Source organism: Euprymna scolopes, chromosome 5 (assembly GCF_053919585.1).
Source record: "Euprymna scolopes isolate OS-2025 chromosome 5, ASM5391958v1, whole genome shotgun sequence".
NCBI classification, from domain to species: domain Eukaryota; kingdom Metazoa; phylum Mollusca; class Cephalopoda; order Sepiida; family Sepiolidae; genus Euprymna; species Euprymna scolopes.
The window spans coordinates 29,084,469-29,102,715 of NC_136486.1; the positions used below are offsets into that span (position 1 = coordinate 29,084,469).

Consider the following 18,247-nt stretch of genomic DNA (forward strand, 5'->3'; position numbering starts at 1 on the left):
TACTTTTGTTTATATCGTCTATCATATGAATATAATTCCTTCTTTAGACTTGTTTCATTAAAGATTAGCTGACTTTCCCCTTATATTAATCCTATTCTATTTCAAGATCGAAATGTAATTTTTATTTTTATTATTTTTACTATTTGGTCCGTTTAACATTCATTTATACAATAGTTTAATTTTTCCCTAGACATTATATCATTACTTGTCTTTAAAAGAATTCGCATATATATATACTCATTTACATAAAATCATAATCAGAAACATATCTAATATTATTTCACAATTTAACTCCATATAAAAATATTTTTTTAATTTCTATACAGCATTTCTTTTTATCGAAATAATTCCTAGGTTCACCCGCCATATTCACTCTATTTAGCTAGTTTAATTATTGTGTCTTTTCTTTTTCGTTCTTTTTCACGCTGATTAGGGAACAGTATCAAAAACAGTTTATTTGTCAATAATAAATAAATGGATATCGATTCCGAAACAATCGGAGACTTACCCTGATTTTTTTTTTCTCCTTTTGAAGTTGATTTATAATTTCACAATTATTGATTACTTATTGTATCTATCTATCTATCTATCTATCTATATACATGGTTGTATATGTTGGTTTCTTAGATATAAATCTAATGAAACCCACGTGATTATTAAAGAATCCTCATTGGAGGATGGAACTGAAACATATAAGCACATATGTAAAATATTTGTATAATAAACACACACACACACACACATACATATACACAAGCGGCAAAAAGAAAGTCCGCACTTGTAATTCTTTCAAAAACTGGAAATTTAAGCTAAATTTGATGTAACTGATTAAACAAACCATACCTCATTTGATTGGCCTTTTATTCTTCTATAATTTTACCTGTTCATATTTGACTTTTAATCGAAATATTCTAGTGTTCACGTCAACTGTAAAAAATAACTTCAAATTGAGAAGGCAAAAAGAAAGTCCGCACAATGGAAACTTGTTATTTAAATGTAACTTTAATACAACACAAATACAACAGGAACACGATGCACTAGTAAATATTTAGTAGAATAGTCCTTCTACAATTTGACAGCCTGCAATCTTTTTGGAATTCTTTGAATTAGATTGCAGCAATACTCCGGTAGAAAGGGCATCCCACTTTTCTTTAATTTTTGTCCAAAGTTTTTCCAAATTTGACATTTGATCATTGCGTAGCTGTTGCTTGATGTAATGCTATGCATTTTCGATAGGATTGAGGTCTGGAGATTGTGCAGGGCAATCAAAACACGGAATATCATGCTCTTCCAGGAACATCTTGACATTGCCAGCTGTGTGAATGGGAGCATTATCCTGTTTGAAGATGGTGTTATCATCCAAATTCCGTCCAAAATCGGGTAGAAAATGCTCAGTCAACATATTAATGTACTTGATCGAATTAATTCGACCTTGCAAGCGAACCATAGGCCATTGGTACTAATAATGCGCCACGCCAAAACTTAAGCTCCACCACCTTGCAGCGTTGAAACTGAGCACTTAGGATTAAATTCTTCGTCTTTCCTCCGACAGACCTACTGCCTACCATCAATGCCTAACCTATTGAACTTGCCTTCGATCTAAAAAGCACTTTTGACCAATATGAAGAGTCATGATCTTCATTGAATCTGACGAAGTCCTTACGGCGCTGTCTGTTCTTTACAGAAATCATTGGCTTGCGTCTTGCAACATATCCTGGCAAATTTAATTCATTTAATCTGTTCTTGACAGTAGAAATAGAGCACTTTTTAACAAGATTGCACTGTTCTTGAATTTGGGGAGCCGTTTCAAATCTCTTTCTTAGGTTGTGGAACTTGATAGCATTGTCTTCCTTGTTAGAAGTAACTCTAGTACGACCGGATTTAGGGGCATCACGAACACTGCCAATGTTTTGGTCATTTTGCACAGTTTTTCGTACCGTTTTCTTATCACATTTGAATCTGCGGCCGATTTCTCGATTGGATAAACCAGAAAAGTGATTAATGAGCTCCTGACGATCACTAAGAGAAAGTCGTAGCATATGAACTAAATCTTACGTTGTATAACCTGGAACAACAACAATTACGATTAGAGATGCTTTGTTGCCTGTTGGTGGATATTTTAAACTAATTTAGGGGCGATAATTTAAGCTGGTTTTAAGCGAATTTGTTTCTGCAGACTTTCTTTCTGCTTCCTCAATTTAAAGTTATTTTTTTTAATTGACGGGAACACTAGAATATTTCAATTAAAAGTCAAACATGAACAAGGAAAATTATAGCGGGACAAAAAGCAAATCAAATGAGGTATAGGTTGTTTAAACAGTTACATTAAATTTAGCTTAAATTTGCAGTTTTTGAACAAATTTCAAGCGCGGACTTTCTTTTTGCCGGCACTGTATATATATATATATATATATATATATATATATATATATATATATATATATATGCTTTATTTTATGTTGTTATTTATTTATTTTTCAGGTGGTCGTTTGGCGTTCTACTCTGGGAAATAATCACACTAGGTACGTTTTGTTGTGCTCAAAATATTAACTTTTCATTTGGTTTCTTCTTGAAGTATCTATTATATGTTTCCATGAACGACGATTTTTACAAATGGGTAGGGACTGCTGTTTTCTGTGTCGAAATCTATCGATTTCAAACTTACTGTTGGTGGGGTTTGACGGTAAAATATCGTTAGGTAGCTTCATGCCATGTACGGCGTTATTGCCATGAAAATATAGTAAATATATTGTATTTCCTTAGATTTGAGACATGTTATTTGCGATCAAATACAAGGATGCCCACTATACAGAACTGAACAACTAATATTATAAGGACCTCTGAGATGAAACATCAAGTTTCCCTGTCTCGTTTCACTGGCTCGTTTCACTGGCTCGCTAGCGCTTCGCTAAAACTTTCAGAATACTTGAAACAAAAAATGCTTTATTATAAACATTTTATCCATAATTATTTGATAATTATGAAACACAAAGAGTCACATTTATTCATATTTTATCGTTATTTTCATGGCAGGTGCTCGTCTGAGCTCCAATCTATCGTCTCTCCTTGCTGTACTTTCACAAAAACACTCGACTAGCTACAACCATTATCAATGATTTCACACAGATTTTATCTGTGCTTAAATCTAAACGCAGATTCCATGAACAAAGTTTCTTTGCTTGAACTGCTTTCTTGTGGAACACTGTTCCGCTGGTCTGCTCCATTAACGATTACTACACTACCACCGTGCATTAATTAGCCTCTATCCTCGAGTAGCCTTCGGGCCTTGATATGAAGTAACTCCCTTGTAAAAAAGACGGATAAACATGAACATTTTTCTTGTTTTCAGCTAAAAACAAAGTGTAGTATCTTTTCTGATACTCCGCTTAATCTGCTCTGTCCTCGTTGAGTGAAGGAGAAATTCTTTTAGACTGAGGCAATATTATTATTATTGTTATTATTATTATTATTATTGTTATTATTATCATTATTTATTTATTTTAGTTTAAATTTTAAGTGTCTCTCTTTTTGTAGAATCTGGATGTTCCCCATATTAAAAACCGACCTTTTATCTAACTTTGCTCTCGTGGGGGCACAAGTAAATAGGAACAAGTTGAAAATTTCGATACAAATGTATCTTTTTTTTAAAATGACCGTAAAGAAAAGAGAACAAAGAAAAAATCAATTAGCATAAGTGATTGTGTGTGAGGGCTGTTTGTTAGATATAGATAGCAGTTTGTTGAAAATCATGCCAACTCTACCCGATCTCGAAAAAATTTTTTTAAAATAAAACCAATTGCTTAAACTGTACGGCATAATCACGTCGACACACTGGTTCCCGTTAGATCACCGAAGTTAAGCAACGTTGAGCCTGGCCATTATTAAAATGGGTAACCATTTTATAATTCCAGGTTCTATATGTGCTCTCCGCTTATCTTGACATTGTTTCCAGTTGTCTAGCATTTATTGCCACTGGACCCAATCAGTACCGATTCAGAGGCGCTGTTTTCTTTGTTTTGTTTTTTTTACAAAAGAGTCATCTCTTATCAAGATCTGGAGGCCACTCGAGGATAAAGGAAAATGAGTGTAGGATAATCATTGGGACAATAGCTTAGTAATCATTAGTAGTGGAAATTTGGGAAATTGGATTACTTAAGGGGACTTGTTCACGTTGAAGACGACCATATTGTAGCAAGCTGGAAAGCAGTGAACGGTTTGGGATTGCACAATTATTCGCGCAGCTACCCTTACAGGGGGTAACCATTGTCTCTTGGCATCGCTTAAAGTGAACTATTTTGCAGTAAAAAGTAATACAAAGTATTGTAGTAACAGGAATAATTTAATAAAATTAACTACAACAGATAACAGTTAATTAATAAAACATCCTTTTTCACGATCAATATGAAAATTAAGTAATCATGCAATTGATATCGTATATACATAAGCAGTATAAAGTAGTGCGACTATTATGCAGAGTTGAATTAACACGAAATATGCTATATTGAATTAACAGTTAGTGCGGCAAACGGGCCAAACATTTGCACGTATCTTTTTAGAGTAAAGTCACAAGTCTAAATGATAGCTTAATAAAGTTCATTACCATCACTAACAGCGCTATCAGATTCTCGAGGGAACTCATTTTTACGTTAGATTACCAGAGAAAAAGTGTTCCCTGTGGCCGCAAATCTAACAGAGTCTGGACGGTTTATTATAGACTGTGTACTAAGGGGTATACCATTGGGCCCTGTGCATTTCTAGGAGATTCACCATCCCAGGATGTATCCTCATATTCTTTGAGAAAAAGTTTGTTTCTTGTTAATCGCCTGAGGCACTCTTACTGCGGAATGCCGATTGGGCTGTTCATGAATGTTTTTCCAGACTGAAGGGCTTTTCTCCTAGGGCGTTGATTTTTCAAATCACACTTTCCCGCCATTGTGTCACATCTTCCGACCGTAGGAGGAAGATAAACTAAACCAAGAACATAACATGATAAGGTCCTTCTATCGATCCAATAGATATCTCACTGCTGATGCAATTCTCTATCTATATAAGAGCCAGGCACGTCCAAGGATGGAGTACTGTTGCCACATCTGGGCAGGAGCTGCTAGAAAGGACTTCTCCTGCCTTGATAGAGTTTAAAATAGACTTCGTAGACTCGTAAGAGATGTCCTTTTCTCTTCCCTGCAACCTCTATCTTACAAAAGAGATGTTGCGAGTTTGTCTCTGCTTTATCGTTATTTTCATGGCAAGTGCTCGACTGAGCTTCAATCTATGGTCTCCCCTCGCCAAACTTTCATAAGATACACTCGTTTAGCTGAAAACACTATCAATAATTCTCCCCACTCTTTATCTGTGCCTAAACCTAAACGTAGATTCCATGAACAAAGATTCTTTCTTAGAACTGCATGCTTGTGGAATAGTCTTCCGTTTTCCTGCTTTCCAGCTGACTACAATATGGTTCCCTTCAAGTCCAACGTGAACAAGTTCTTGATGAGTCGTACCACTTAAGTTAACAAATTTACCAAATTTCTATTAGTATCCATTACTATATTGTCTAATTGACTACTGTACACTCTTAACCCTTAATCTCGATTTGTCTCTGGCCTTGATAAGTGGTTATGTCTATGTAAAAAACAACTGAGAGCTGTAGACCGATCGTTATGATATACGTGGATCAAATATTTGCAGACATACTGAATTGAGGATTCAAAATAAGTAGTTATGTGGTTATAGTAGCTTCGTTACGATTATAGATTTTCAGCACCGATTCAATAGTCATCGATGGTATCCATTGTATCAATTTCACATCGTGCAATGATGCCAATCAATCGCAAAGCAGACAAATAATAGGCAAAATCTTAAACTCGCAATACACAGTGTCACTTCGAAGTAGGGTCCTATTATCGGGGACTTAAGTTACAGGGACATTATGAAGGGAAATGAGCAGCAAGATGTCTGCTCACATTATACTTGAACTTCTGCATGTCAGAACATTTGGGAAACTAGGTACCCGGAAGTCTAACAGGTTTGGGGAAGAAATTATTGGAGTAGAATGTTTTCTTACACCTAGAGATCTCTACTGTCGGGTTAGTCGGAGGTATTTACATCGAGGGGGTACATGCGCTTGTAGTTCGTTAGAGCATTCATCATTAAAATACTTAAAGAACAGGCAGTTCGTCGATGGGACAGAGGCTGAAGCTTAGAAGACAGGTCAGGACCTGTCACGTTGGCAATTCTCTTTTGAACCCTATCCAGGATGGAGATACTAGTAGCCGATCCTAATATTTCCTGTGAACGTTAGGCTGATATTTATTTCGTATTCTTCCACCAAGCATGGCTTCCTGTTACGGCTGTGATGTCACTAACGTCTCTAACGTAATCGTCTTCTCTGATGTGCTCTTTTTCTTTATAGTCATTTTGCATGCATTTGCATGTCCGCGATCTGTTACAATCAATAGCGATATATGTTTTTTATAATTGTCGCAATCCGTCTTCCTATCGTATAATTAAGTTTAACTCAGTCGTTTCTATATTTGTGTTCCAACTTATCGGAAATATTCTATTGCATCCAAGCAGCAAGCTATTTGCATCTATTGATCATCTATCTTGGTATTGAAATGCATATCCATCAAGGCGAGGCACGTGCGTCGTAATATTATGCGTAGAGATCAAGGCTAGCAAGGAAAATCATTTAAATGATTCTTTTATACGTCGCAGAATTTCGGTATTATATCTATAGAAAGAAAATAACGCTTTTGTTATGAGAAATCGTTCTTTACAAGACATGAGCTACTTGATGTATGGAGTTTAAGAACGACTATTTCAATGTCAAAAACTAGCTAACGATAAGTGCTAGATGGAACAGATTCCAACCCAGGAAACAGCAATTCTTCCCTCTTTGTCAGAAACATCACTCATGGAATAGGAGGACTAGAGAACAAAATAAGTAAAGCGAGAATTACGAAACTACTGAAAGCAAACGAAAAGTTCTAATATCACCAAAGTCATCGGAATGAAAAAATAATTAATCATATTTAGAAACGATATTTTGAAAAAAATCTCACAAGTATTAATAGCACAGCGTTATCAAGATATCTAACAACATTCACATGTGCTTGTGTTAGCGTCTATTCTATATAAATGAAACAGTAGATGTATGTGTGTCTCTATGAAATATTAAACCGATAAATTCTTAAACTACTAGCCGGTATCAGATGGGGGACCATTTGGGAAAGCGAAGCGCTGTATGTACCGCGAGGTAAAATACTAGGTTGAGAAACTGGCGCGGTCTGTCGTTCTATCGAGTGTAGATAGGACTCTCTTAAGCCGTTGTAGGCATCCCCTTATATATATATATATATATATATATATATATATATATATATATATATATATATATATATATATATATATATATATGTGTGTATATATTGGTGAGCAAGATTAAATGACCATCCCTCTTGAAAAAGCCCGCATTAATCGGGCGAAACGTTGAGTATTCAGGTCCTTCAACCTCCATTTTATTTCATATATATATATATATATATATATATATATATATATATATATATATATATGCTAGTGATGAGACGATTCAAATATTTTTCACGATTCTGATACAATTACCGATTCCGTGGTAAATTCCCGATTCCGATATAATTACCGATTCTGATTCCGATTCTTTATAAATATCTAGTTATTTAAATAGAAGATTGTTATTTACATCGATTTTTGTAAAAACGCATGTTAAATATGCAGATATTTTCATAAACGTCAAAATACACTTGTGGACAATGATCTATGGATTTTAAAATCAATAAATATTTATTATTTTCTCATTATTACCAGCAATATAAAATTTTACTTTAAACAAAATCAAATAAAAAAAGCAATTAAAAGAATTGTTTTCGCAATTAAAAATAGGCCACAATTTTTCTGATTCTCATACCGATACCGATTCCGATACGGTAAAATCTTCCGATTTTTCCGATTCCCGATTCATATTCCGACTAATTGTCCAAACACTAATATATATATATATATATATATATATATATATATATATATATATATATATATATGTGTGTGTGTGTGTGTGTGTGTGTATGTGTATTGTATATATATGTTTATATATGTATATATATATATATACAAACATATATATACAATACACATACACACACAAACGGGTATATTATACACATACACACAACCATATATATATATATATACACACAACATATATATATATATAATACGTATGTACATAATACACATACACACAAACATATATATATATATGTAGTCATCCACATACAGTACTGTTTCGCTGTTTCACAGCCCATCAGTGCGGCTAGACAAGCAGGATCGAAACCCGATCAAGCCAGGATCGAACCCCGATCAAACGACAGTCGGAACTTCTAATCATTGCGCTATACCAATGCTGCTATGCGGGCAATGAATTTACCATGTTTTTATATTGTCTAAAAACCATAACTAAAATTTTGTTTACACAAACAGCATCGCTTAATACGCTAATGGTAATTTGTACATCTCTTCCCAATATGCTCAACCCAATATATATATATATATATATATATATATATATATATATATATATATATATATATATATTATATATATATATATATAGTTATTTAGTATAATATATATATATATATATATATATATATATATATATATATATATATAAGGACATTTATACATTTAAGGTCGATTCGAAAAGGAATCAATTTTCAAATGCTAAAAGTTAAGTTTTAATTATTTGGATTATTCAAACTATTATTCTTTTCTTAAATATTATTGTCAGAACATTTTCGCTAATGCAATCTTTGACTTTCCTCATGTCAAAGTACGTTATCATTTTCGGTCTGAAGAGTTCTTCTAGCATCTTCCCATGCGATCAAGTTTCTTGATTGTTTGTTTCCAGTTCATCTTTGGTTTTCATCTTCTTTTTCCAATCAGGAATCGACCCAAGCACTTTGGTTAGCAATTTTCTCTGGAGCCAATATTAGAGCATGTCCCAGCCAGCTTTGACGTCGTTTGCAGATTATTTACGATACAGCCTGTTAATCAGTTCAGTCCCTGATTTCTTGGTTGTTTATTAGATTACCCAATTTAATCGCTAGAATCTCTGAAGGATACTTGGATTCAAAAGCATCCGATTTCTTCTCAAGGCTGATTCTGAGATTCTAATTTCACTTTCGTATAGCAATGTGGACAAAACGGTGCTGTTATAAAATCTTAATGTAGATCTGATTTTTTTTTATTTCTCCAAATCTTGCAAACCTGATTAAATGCTACTGAACCTGCTTCTGGGCATCAGACATTCATTTCGTATGAATCTGATGATTTACGCTGGTATTCGTTTCGATGATATCTTTCTAGTTAGAATTGCTTCCAGAAAGAGCTCGGGTTCTTAAAGGAGGAACTACATGAAGGTTGCCAACATCCCTAACTGAAAGTATTTCTGTGGAATGAGTTAGATTCGAACTTGGCGCAATCGGGTTGCCAGTCCGTGTCGTGAAGCACTTAGCCATCGTCATCTCTCTGATGACAATTCTGAACTGTAACTCGTTCATATTTCCTTCCTTGATCAGCATAATTACTATGACAAGAGAATGTTCTTTTCATTACTTTGTCTCCTGATTATATATCAGTTAATATCTTATATGCAGTGATGTGGTTCTCGATTGATTAACTAAGTCTAACTGTATTGGATATATACTCGAGAGTCAAACCAATAAAAAGAATATTCTCTTGTCACACCCATAATCATTTAGAACGTTAATTTTCAGTGGCCAAATATCGACTATACACTGATTGCGGAATATACATTAGCTGGCAAAAAAGTTATTACTATAGAGAGTTTGACCTACGTTTGTAAACTCATCATTTGTGTCATCTCAGCTCAGTATATTTTCTTTATTAGGAAGAGGTCATAAGCAATAAATCACATTGACAATGCGGGTGATGTTCTCTCCACTTTGGAGTGAATAACGGGATGAAATGTGAAATGTTCTTTTGTCTCCCGGGCAGCCAACGAGATATCTTATGTAAAATATATTTCTCTTGGGTCTTATTATTCTAACAGCTCGCCGGACAATGATTTATTTAAAATTGAAAACGACCGTGGTGAAATCTGTATCGCGACTTGACTGGTGGGTGTAAGGCGTGCTCTCGAGAGAGGTTGCTTTCTGTCTGTAATGCCATACATTAGAATCGGATGTGCGTTGGAGGATGGCTCAAGATAATTCATACAACCAGTAGGCAACCCGTAGAGGCAATCATTTACCCCGCTGCGATGGAGGAGATAGGTCGTAATAACTTCTTGTAGAAGTGTCTGTTTGTTTTTTACTCTTTTAACAAGTTGACGCTGGTGTTTTTTTTTTCTCTTTCTATCGCACTTCCTTCCTACTGCAGCACGGGGCTGGTGAGAATCAAATCAACACACCTAAAATATGAGCACTCTTGTCTATCAAATATTGCATCGCCATTCTTGGTCGGGGCACATCAGGCAGTAAGCAATAAACTTACTCCAACACAAAGTAGGAAAGCAATGCATGGAAGAGTGGGTCTCTTGGGACTACCTAGGATGAACACCAGCTCGACAGATAAAAGCCAAAGCCAACAGAGTCTAGCCTGTTTATTAAGATAACTTGCTCCCTGTGTACTGAAGAGTATAGCCTTGTGTCCTGTGCAGTTTTAGGAGGTTCTCCCCCACCTCTTAGTCTAGAAGAGTTTAGTTTCTTGTAAGTTATTTACAAATTGTAAATTATTTACAAATTCTAAATTGTTTACGCATTGTTTTAGTTTAGTGTCTCGAAACAGGCACATGTGGTTCTCATCAGATCAGCGAAGTTAAGCAACACTAAGCCTGGCCAATACCAGATGGGTGGCAACTTGAGAATTCTAGGCGTTGTATGTGCTCTCCGCTTATCTCGACATTGTTTCCAGTCGTCATGAACCTCCATTTGCCACTGGTATTTAACAACGCCGACTCAGGCGATATGTGGTTGGAGATTGCGCAACTCTTACCACAAAAACTCCACGCATAGGAACCCTTACAGTAGATATCCATAATCTGTCAAGGCTGAAGGAAGCTACCACATAAATGGATATTGTACCTTGGGCAAAGTTTCGGTGCTGAAAGGTATAGCTTATTACGCTTACGTTTTATATTTTCTTTCGGCTTCCTGTGTTGTATAGCAGGGGGTTTCATGTTAAAGGACGACGCCGTTTCACATTAAACGACATATGATGAGGACATTCATGTTGGAGAGAGAGAGAGGGGGGACATTTATACATAATATCTACATAGTTCTGTGGATTCTTATAACATTATTAGCGAGGAGAGAGAGTGATCAGTTCTTTTACACAGGAGGGAGAGAATCATTACTTGGAAGGGAGAAGGAGGACACATTACTTAGGATGGGGGTTATACAAAGTTCATTATAAAGATGAGTACACATTACCTTCAATTGTTGAATGACAACACGAAGACAGTTACAAAAATCGATGACGTTCTTTATTTCATTTGACCAGTCGAAATGATGATTACATCAGGAATTCACATTGGTGCTACATGGTTAAATGTTCTTCATTCCCTTCTAAGGGGACCCTCCTCTGACTTCCTTTGCTTACTGCTTGAACCTGTCTGCCAGACTGCCTGGATCTTCGACTGTATCTTAATCTGCTAATCTTAGCTCCTATATTGAGAAATTCCCGTTCTGCTATGACGTCATATGTATGGTTCTAAACGTGATCGACTCACGTGGTTTAAACCTACGTGTGTCGGCACATGTTCACAAAACACACTTCTGTAGACAAAAAATTCTCACTAACCTATTTTTCAACCTAACCTATTTTTCAATATATTTTTTAATTGCATTTTTCATTATTGTTTTTAGCTTTAATTTAATTTTCATAAAAAATGAACAATTAAATTCTCTTTACAATCAAACAATATCTAAACTATTTTATATGAAAATTTAACAATACGAAATTCTAATATTCCATTTTCTGAATATATCTCTGAACCTTGCTTACCAGGTTCGAGTCTCACCTTATCCTAGTCTAATTTTCCATTTATCTAAAGTTCTTCTTACTTACAGGAAAAGGGGACGGCCCTTTTTCCTGTAACACCTGTATCGAGCACAATACCAATAGGCATAGATTTAAATATAAATAAAATATTTGTTGCTCAATACTCAGTTTGTTACGCTTCAGTTGAAATAAATCTAATTTGCAGTGAAAAAAAACTAAGAAAAAAATTTGGTGATTTTTAGACTACATTTTATACGTTTGTCTCGCTTCGCTTCCAAATTAGTCTGCCTTTACGTGTTCCCATGCATATAATTCTTGAATGTTTGGTAAGTCTAGCATTTAACCCCACTAATAGGACGGGCGTAAGATCAAGTTTCATTATGAGACAGAGTATGAAAAAGACAACGTATGTTCATCTTTACAGTTTTATATTATCTCATAAAAATGTGTTTACTTTTTAGCATTTGATGTTCATCGATGTCACGTTAACGCAAAAGGTGGTTTTCCATTGCGTTAGTTTTATTGTTTGACTACTAAATCCTTGGCATGTTTAAAATTTATGCCGGGCAAAGTCCCTCAGCAATTGAATGATGTGTGTATAACACTGGGTTATAATACCAGAACTCGATTGTGATCATCGGTATTTTGAATGTAATGTTTGTACCACCGCGCCTTACAGATACGCTAATTTTGCAAACCGCTTAATTTTATTACACATTCACAAATTGTAGCTAACTAAGATTCCAAGTCGTTTAAATTGAAACCCTACTGACAGGTGCTCGATATAGTCACTATTTACTTGCCTCATCGTGAGAGATGGGTTAGGTACAAGGCCTGTTCGTAATGACGGGAAAATCCAGCTTCCCATAATGAGACACTCTTGATTGGGAGAAAAATAAATTAAAATCCTCAGTCGTTTCTCCTTCCCGACTGAGGATAGAAAAGATGAAGTGTAGCTTTAGAAAATATGTGTGTGTGAAACGGCACTAACCCTATTTGGGTTTAACCGGCTTCCTCCAAAGGAGGAAGTTCCATGGGATTATGAAATCCACAAGCGATCCCCAGTCGCATGTGTATCCCAATTTGGGGAGATGACGACGTTAGATTTTTGCAACTCTTGCAGGGAGGTGTCGACGTCCTCCTACATACAGCGACTGAAATTACCAAATTGGTCACCCAGTTTAGTAATGAACAGGCTCAATGTTTCTTAACTTCGGTGATCTGACGGGAGCCAGTGTGTCAACGTGATTATACTGCAATAAAAAATATACGTACTACATTCGACTCTTAACCAAAAACCACCTGGAGGGAATTCTTTTTTGTTTTTACTATGCATAATGTTTATATATATATATATATATATATATATATATATATATATATATATATATATATATATATATATATATATCTTGCGAACATGTAATTTTAATTTCTCAGAGGATAATTTTATCTTAATTTTTTTTTTTAATTTTATAGTGTGTTTTAATTGATGCAAAAGTTATAAAGTATTTCCATTATTTTGAATGAATGTGTTGCAGTTCCACACACGTAGCGTGAATAAAGACTTTATACACACCGTTGCCGTCGTCGTCGTTGTCGAACCCAAATTGTTGATCATTTGTTGAGACAAGACTAATCGGACTTCAGTGTTGAGTTTTTAACAATGTTTATTTTTAACGGAAAAGAACAGCTACAGAGACAGTTTATTTTAGTAAGGTTATAGAAAGGCAGACAGATAAATAGACACACGATATATATATATATATAGGCACACCAATCGCGCTGGTCCCAATTAAGAACAGCTAGCAGATGCACACACGTCTTTCGCCTATGAAAACAAGCCCATCACGCGGTTTTGTGACTTTCACCTGGTGTCACTGTCTGACCCTTAAACTTTTCCATTCAAACACGACGCTCTCTTTTACGTTTCTAAATTTTTGAGATGAGGTATGTTTATGCGTATTAGTTTGATTCTTCGGACTACCATTCTCATCTTGACTGTTAGTTTCACAACGTTTCGGTCGATGTAACCTCAGATCTTTTTCAAGTGTTGTCTTGTCGAATCCGGAAATCTTTCTGTCGAATTAGGGACTCTGTACAGAACTCACGGGGGTAGCATATTGTCGTGTGATTAGCCATGACTGTATAGATAATTCGCAATTTCTTTCTGTCGCCTACACGGTGGATTAAAATATGTATGCGACCGAAAATAAAATTGCTAATTACTTTCGAAATTCCGTGCAGATTCCCGAGTTTGTGAGAAAGTTACCCGATTACGAAAAATTACTCCTGAAAAGGCCGGAGCTTCATCGACCGAAACGTTGTGAAAATAACACTCAAGATCAGAGTAGTAGTCCTAAAAATCAAAATAATACGAACGGCTCTTTTTATCTAACACCAGCAGGGCTACCCGGTGTAGCCTGGGGGAAAAGTAACATTTTTAGTAAAACTTGATTCTAACCGCCACTGTTTTCTTCCTCCATATCTCCATCCTTATTCTTTTCCTCGCTCTGTCCCATTCTCTCTCTAGACACACACACTTTTATAAATTCTTTGAGTCGTTATAATGAAATTAACTCCTTGATAAAAATCGCAATTATTTCTCTTTAGTTAATACATAATTTGTGTGGATAACCGACCCCATTTAACTTCTGACAAAATCTACCTCAGTTAAGGATCAAATAATAAATATTTTTTAAATTTTAGATATTATGTATATAGGGCAACACTGATGAAGAAAATGCCAACTTTGTGGGTATTTGTTTTGTCGACTATGAGTTTTAGCCGAATATATAAAAATATACACACAAACAACTCTCCGTTTTATTATAGATAAGAATTCAATGATCATTAAGATTTTTCTTATTAAAACACGTAAATCCTTTTTTTTTTCCGTTTTTTACGTTTTATTTCGTTAATTTTATTTTTCTTTATTTGTAGGAGCGAACCCTTATCCTGGCATCCCACCAGAGAGACTGTTCAGTCTACTTAAAACTGGTTATCGTATGGATCGACCAGAAAACTGTTCCGACGAAATGTGAGTACAATTTCACTTGTATATTTTAGTAAAATACCGCCATGTGTGCTATTTTTTTTATCATCGAGAAAATGTCGTCTCCTTTTCCAAAATGTGGTGAGATGAACTGACTACAATTGTACCCCTCTCCTAAGACGAGAATACCACAGTAACTTTGCCTATGATGCATTAATGGTTTTTAATTTTATTTAAGAATAATACAGTTTCGGTCACAAATTTATGTTTTTCAAAGAATGCAATAGTATTTATACACATTCATAAAATTGCTAATCATTTAATTTTTCACATATACGAGGTACCTTCAATAAGTTTCCAGACTTTTTTGTATGAGCAATTTTATATATAGTACATACATAAAACTCTAGTCTCGTTCGAAGTAATCTCCTTCGGCTGCAATGCACTTATTCTACCGTTTGAACGATTTTAGGAAAGCCCCATGGAAGTCCACTTGTAAATGACTCTCGTCGCACCATTTTTCATCTCCTCAATTATCTCAAAACGACAGCCTCTAAAGTTTTTTTAGCTTATGGAATAACCAAAAGTCGCAGGAAATAATATCTGGATTATAACGAGGTTGAGAAACTTTCTTGATGCACATCTGTGCACTTATTGTTCTTATCCACGGAAGTCTTTATTTGGCCAATCAATTTGTTTTGAAGTGAACGGCATTTCTCAACCTGAAAAAAGATAACTGTCAAACATTAAACATAAAATTTTGAACTATTTCTATACAAGCTGTGAAAATTTGGGGTAATTTCAACGAAAATTGTTAAAATGATTGCCCTGTGAAATAACGTCAAATTTTTTGGAACATCCTGTATATACATATTTAGTAGTGTTGGGACAGTTAATCGGAATCGGAATCGGAATTTGGAATCGGAAAAATCGAAGCTTTTTAGGGTATCGGAATCGGAAAAGTTTGGGCCTATTTTCTGACGCCAAAACCGATTTCTTAAATTATCTTTTTTTTATTTTTGGTTTAAGAAACATTTTGCACTGCTTGTAGTAATAATAAAATAATAAATATTTATTGATTTAAACTTCCAGTAAAATTAAAATCTTTAGATCACACCCTCACAAGTGTGTTTTTACGTTTGAGAAAATATATTTATATTTACCATGTGTATTTTATGGTAATCGGGACAAAATAACACCTTTATAGTTAAATATTTAGAGATTTACAAAGAATCGGAATCGTAATCGGTAATTTTATCGGAATCGGGAATTAAGTACGGAATCGGTAATTGTATCGGAATCGAGAAAAATATTGGAATCGTCCCATCGCTAATATTTAGAAATAAAAACACATTGCGCTTTATTATATTGTGGGAGATTTCATTACAGTCAACATCCAAATGAATGTGTATGTTTGTGACGATTAGTTTTGAATCCTAAATTGTCTGTAGTTTATCTTTAAAACTTTTTATTGCTTATTATCATTATTAGCTGTTTTGGTTGTATAAATAATGGTAAAAAACAGATTTTAATGGTATATATAATTGTAAAAAAGGCACAAATTTTGGTGGTATAAATAATGGTAAAAAAGGCACAAATTTTATGCGTATTAAAGGTAAAAAAAATGGTAGCACACAATGCAGATCCTCCTAATTTAACATGGCGTTTGTAAAAAAAAAATAATAAAACGTATTACTTTATTAAAATTAGGTCAATAATTAGCGTGGGATGTGTTAAGAAAAAAAGCTCGTATGTTTCTGGAAGTAGACGCGTTTTGTGTCGCGAAATTCAAATCAATGCCAGTCGACCCGTTTCAATCTTTTGATCGCCGGCTTTGATTCTTTCATTTTATTCACCTAATCTGTTTCATCCTATGATTTCAGCGTGGGCCAATTTTTGCATATTCATATAGCTGTGCAAATTATTTCAAAGGATACACGTGTGCTTTCTTTAGAGGTCGTTTACAGAGACCTTTCGAAATGATGCACGTAGCTGCGTCCACCTAATGCATAATGCCATGCATAATTGCCAATATCTACAACACCTGCATCAAAGGGAGACAATTAACCAGAGCTACCCACGTATTGAATACACACAAAAATAATAAGCTACAAACGATCTTCAATTGTGGTGGAGTGTTTTGTTGTTTTGTTCATGTTTACTGTATAATTACAAATAAAGTCTCGCATTCCCTTTTCAATTAAAATCCCTTTTGTTTTGTTGCTTTAAAGAAATGCCTATTATTTTGACAATCGTGCTATTCAAATATAATTTATATAGCGCTTCAAATTGATTTTGTTTTTTTTAGTATATTTTTATAACATTTTCACCCCAAACAAGGCACATCGCCACTTTGATGGGCTACTATCAGGGACATAAGTTACAGAGGTACTATGCAGGGAGTTGGGCAGCAAGATGTCGGTTCACGTTACACTTGAACTTCTGCATGTCAGTACAGTTGGGGAAGCAGGGACCCGGAAGAGAATTCCAAAGTCTAGCGGTTCTGGGGAAGAAACTACTGGAGTAGAAGGCTCTCTTACATCTAGGGATCTCTACTGTGAAGGGGTGGGATTTAGCTGCTTGTCAGATCTGTCGGGGGTATTTACGTCGACGGGGCACAAATGCTTGCAGTTCGTCATTTATATTGTATTTCTCTTTGTCTGTCTGTTTAACCACACGATTCACGTTGCCACATCGGTTCTCGTCAGAGCATCGAAGTTAAGCAACGTTGAACCAGGTCAATACTAAAATACATGATTTCTATTTGAAGATGGAAAGAAATTTTAATCTGAACATTTTTTCACCAAAATGACTGCATTCGGCAAAAATATATTAAAAAGGTTGATATGCCGTAAAAAAACAACAAAAAACAAACTAAACCTAGCACAATGAGTAAATATTTGTCGATATAAATAAATTAAAGCAGAAACAAAAACGTTATTCAAAAATAACTGGATTCGGCATTTAACAATTCGAAAAGGGTTGATATGCCGTAAAACTAAACCACCAAATGAAAACTGTTTTTTTAATAAAGCTTTAAATTTTACTGCCCTTGCTGTATCAAATCGATGCAAATTTCTATTCAACTCTTTTTGTACTGGTTCTAGAATTTCAACTATTTGAATCATTGTAAATACCTTCTATTAATCGAAGTTGAATTCTTCGGTAATCGTGCTTTTTTATCCT

At 34.8% G+C, this 18,247-nt stretch overlaps 1 protein-coding gene across 4 annotated transcripts in view; it reads left to right on the plus strand.

Moving 5' to 3' along the window:
- LOC145276756 (proto-oncogene tyrosine-protein kinase receptor Ret-like) overlaps window positions 1-18,247 on the plus strand; it is a 343,334-nt gene that overhangs the window by 312,553 nt on the left and 12,534 nt on the right. For all 4 annotated transcript variants that reach the window (XM_080128000.1, XM_080128001.1, XM_080128002.1 and 1 more), the window contains exons 15-16: window positions 2,482-2,522; window positions 15,010-15,106. In XM_080128000.1, the coding sequence (XP_079984126.1) occupies window positions 2,482-2,522; window positions 15,010-15,106 (138 nt within the window). The remainder of the gene's footprint in view (window positions 1-2,481; window positions 2,523-15,009; window positions 15,107-18,247) is intronic.